Source organism: Letharia lupina (assembly GCF_014066315.1).
Source record: "Letharia lupina isolate WasteWater1 chromosome Unknown contig_18, whole genome shotgun sequence".
NCBI lineage: Eukaryota > Fungi > Ascomycota > Lecanoromycetes > Lecanorales > Parmeliaceae > Letharia > Letharia lupina.
In genome coordinates, this window is record NW_023502987.1 from 85,144 (window position 1) to 89,572 (window position 4,429).

The 4,429-nt window shown below is 49.6% G+C and overlaps 1 protein-coding gene across 1 annotated transcript; it reads right to left on the reverse strand.

The window, feature by feature from the left end:
* Window positions 1-1,219, reverse strand: HO133_003540 (uncharacterized protein; the record flags this gene model as incomplete). Its single annotated transcript, XM_037294462.1, has 5 exons — window positions 1-454; window positions 503-540; window positions 594-665; window positions 715-972; window positions 1,058-1,219. 5 exons carry the CDS (start codon window positions 1,217-1,219, stop codon window positions 1-3), a joined length of 984 nt encoding a protein of 327 aa, XP_037149150.1.
* Window positions 1,220-4,429: the final 3,210 nt, after the last annotated feature.

Consider the following 4,429-nt stretch of genomic DNA (forward strand, 5'->3'; position numbering starts at 1 on the left):
TTACCGCATCGCCTCTGCTTTCTCCACGATCCCTTCGATCAACTTCTTGAACTCCGCCCTCTCCTCCAGAGGCAAATAATGTCCCCTGCCCTCAAAGATCCTCTTCGTCACACCCATCTCCTCTCCTCCCAATTCCTTCGCCAGAATCTCCCCGTGCGGGACCGTGATCAGATTGTCCGTGGTGCCGTGTATCACGAGAATCCTCTCCCTGCCCACCTTCTCCGCAATCTCCGTCAGCTGCTCCGGACTCTTCTTGTGCCATCCTGCGGCCAAAGCTTGGCAGATGAAGCCCTTGCGCGTGAAGCCTTCGGTGTCTTGGCGCTTCGTGAGTTCCTGAGCCGCGAACCGGTCGCCGTTGGTTGGATAATCGCCGTCTTGGTCCGGCTGCGAAAGCCATGAATCACTGACACGCGTCTTGACCTCTGCGATTTGCTTGTCGAGAGACTTGGGGATGCTACGACCGTCAACATCGAGATTCAGCGCCCGTTCAGATGTTCCTTACAAGATGTTGATGCGATCCCGTAGGTTTTCGAAGTAGCCCTTTTCTTTGTCAGTGAAACTCTCCGCTCAGCTCACCGGCTCTCGGAACGTACAATGGTATTCTTAAGTTGCGCTGCTGTTGATACCAGTGAAAGACTGGCCATTCTTCGAGGGTCCAGACATGCCTAGGTTCCCGTCAACACCGCTTCCAACGCTCCGGCCGCGGGTCTGTACCATCTCCTGGGCTATCATACCGCCCATGCTGATACCGATGACGTGGACGGATCTTTCGCCAATCCAGCCAAGGTGATCGAGCAGGTCAAAGGTATCCTTGGCCATCTCGGACGTCGAATACCGCATGACCGGCTTGTCACTTTCGCCCATACCGCGGTTATCGAAAATGAGACATGAGTACTTGGAAGGCTGGTCATGACCGAAATCTATGGTCTGCCGTTGCCAGTACCATTTGAAGGCGCCAAGACCCATGATCCACTGGCTTCACCTCTCAGCCTTGGACACACTTCAATGTTTTTGCTCGTAGCCCGATCCATTCTACCGTATCTTGGATGCGACTTACTACTAGCTTTACAGGCCCAGCGCCATGGATCTCATATGCGATATCGACGGGACCCCCTCTCCCGTGCGCAACAGCACATCTTCCCTTCTCCGTTGGCTTGAGATCCCAGATGACAGTATTGAAAGCCGGATGTTCAACGACTTCGGCAGCAGTGAGAGACATGTCTCGTTTTTCAAGGAGACACGCCGTCAAGCGTCGCTTCGACCTTTTAGGTGTTGAAGCTGAAGATAACGGAGTAAGATAGTGGGTGGGTGCACGGACCGCCAAGATTGGGCACCATGCGGGGGGTCTCCCGTGATTATGCTCCGAAAGTCTTGGCTGTGAACACGGGGATTTATGATTGATCGCATGTTAAACAAGCCATTCCTTATTGCATATATGAGAAGACCTATCGAATACCTTGTCCATCGTAAGCGACCCAAACATGTAAACAGCGTGCCACACATCTTATGTACTTTAGTGTTTCGTGTGGCTCATATGCATACTTTATGCAGTTGCGCCAGCTGAAAAGGTAATTACCCCTGTCAGTATGGGTTGCCGTAGTAGGTAATCATGGTATCTCGGTACCCGGCGGGCATGCCCGAATCAAGGTTACTCCCCGAGCTGCCCCGAAGAACAGCGGGCGGGGCCCCCGAACACGCACCCAATCAAAAGTGCAGCTGTGCCGACACGAAACAACGGCGCCTCTTGGGATTTATTCCCCCGCTCCATCATCCGCCGCAGGAATCCCCTGAAGACGTGCATGCTCAATGTGAAACCATACTTACTTTACAATATCAGCACATATTATATCGCAGATTAAACACACGGAGGGGGCTGACATGATGATCACTGTACAAAGGGCTGGGCTTACGCTCGCCTGCCTTTCTTCTCTCTCTGCTGTCCATTCAACCTTCTCCTTCTACCTGCGTCTGCGATTACTGAACGCATAGAATCCCCAGCTGGTCTGCGATTCGACCTCAGTCCCTCCCACCCTTAACCCGTCCACCAAAATGCTCCTCCTCAACATCGCGCTGCTTGCCCTGAGGTGAGTGACTCACAATCCCTCAGGCGCAACCCCCCTCCTCTCCCACCCCACCACCCAAACTGACCCACCAACCCCACCAGCGCCCTCCCCACCGCCCTCACCAAAGCCCCACCTCACCACCTAACCCACCCCCACACCGCCAGCAGCACCTTCTCAACCCACCCCGCCAGCAGCACCTTCTCCACCCACCCCCCCGCCACCAACGCCACAACGCCCCTGACAACCACCCGCCCCGTCGCCGACACCGGCTGCCCCACCGTCACGAAGACGGTCGCCAAGACCGTCGGCGTGTGCGAGGAGATCCGGTGCCTGCCCGTGCTGGTGGGCGGCACGACGCCGGTCGCGACGTCCACGTTCGCCGTCGGCTGCGCGTGCCCGGCCGCGACGCCGACGGTGACGCTCAGTCGGTGCGATTTGGGGTGTGAGGGGTTGACGGCGTGGGTGTATGAGACGGCGGGGGGGTGTTAGAGAGGAGGGGGGGTAAAGGAGAGGGGTGGAGCATATGAGATGAGATGAGATGGGATGAGAGAGGGGGGTTGGGGGCAAAATGGGATGAGTGGAAAGCGGAGACTGACTGACTGACTGACTGTTCATTCGTTGTATATATCCACGGATTTTGTTGGATTAGATTAGACATCTATAGGGCAAGAGGGCCTTGTCGGAGCTGGTTCTTGAAATGCTAGGCAGTCGCTACCGCCGGGCGAATTACAAATTCATACCCCAAACTATGGGATTCTTACAAATTCATACCCCATCTTACATTTTCATACCCCTCACCAAAAAAATGGGGTATGAATTTGTATCCCTATACCTGTAAATCATTAGAAGGGTATTTAGGGTGTTCCAGGCTACCTACCCCAATTGTTAGTAACCCGAGTTACCGCTAAAGGGTTGAATAGGGGTGTTTGTACTTCACGCTGCAGACATCCCTAAGGGGCCCCGCAGGGCCCCCGGAGGAATAATTCCTAACACCAACCCGCCCTATAGATGGCAACTTACAAAATCATACCCCCATTAATGGTATCTTACAAAATCATACCCCTATTAGTGGCATCTTACAAATTCATACCCCGTTGGGGTATGAAAATGTAAGGATCGCATAGTTTGGGGTATGAAAATGTAATTCATACCCCGAAACTATGAATCCTTACCGAATCATACCCGTAATTACTGAATTATACCCCTAGGGGTATGATTTAGTAATTTGCTATTACTTGGGGTATGATTCGGTAATTTGCTATTCATGATAAAAATCGCAAAGGAGAAAATTCGCGACCTGGGCCATCCGACTGTAGAAAAAAGGAAATATCTCCGACCGTATTTAATGGGTGATCTACCAGCTTAAATATATTAGACGAAAGCCGAGTGGGTGTTAGTAGCAGCTCCCACGGGGGCTCTATTTAGGTTTAAATAGGGGTGTCTAGCTGTTAAGCGTAGATACCCCAGAGACCATCAGCTCAGCTAAAAAATAGTCTCGGGGGTGTCTGCGCTTAACAGCCAGACACCCCTATTTAGACCTAAATAGGGCCCCCGTAGGTAGGGCTGTCGCAGAGCCCCCCGTGGGGGGGCTGCTGCTAACAGTGGGCTAAATTTAACCCCCCAGCCTGTCTACACCCAGTCTGTGACTCTCACATATACTCTTTATTCCTAATAGCCTACACAGGTATAGATACCTAGATTACACTCTTACCACTATGGCAAGTTTGATAAATTACTAAATCATACCCCAAGCAATTAATCCTTATCGAATCATACCCCAAATTTTGATATAGGGGTATGATTCAGTAATTAAGAATATGATTCGGTAAGGATTTATAGTTTCGGGGTATGATTCGGTAATTAGAGTCTATCTGGGCTATAACGATTCGCTATATAACGATATTCTGATTGTAATAATTATATAGTCATATAATAATTATTTTTGATATAGAATAACGATAACTTATCTACTACAATATCGTTAGTATTTATCTAATAAATTCAGTAATATCGTTATATTTAATGACTCTAAACAATATATCCTCGCTATCGTCGCCGCTATTGAGATAGAGTTTTAGTAATCTTAAAATATCTATATCCCCTCTACCGTTTAATTCTACTCGAAAACGATATTAGATAATTATCGACGCTAAACGACGAGACCTACGTCTATATAATATAACTAGATTAGATAAAAAGCGTAAGATATAAACGCTTCAGGCCTGGTTCTTAGAGAAATACGGTTATCAATTAAATTAATCTACGATCTCTGAGAGCCTGTCAGCTACTAAAATGTCTATAATTATACGAGGAATAATAAAACGACGGCGATGATATACTAATTACACGTCTGAATCGATATAAGA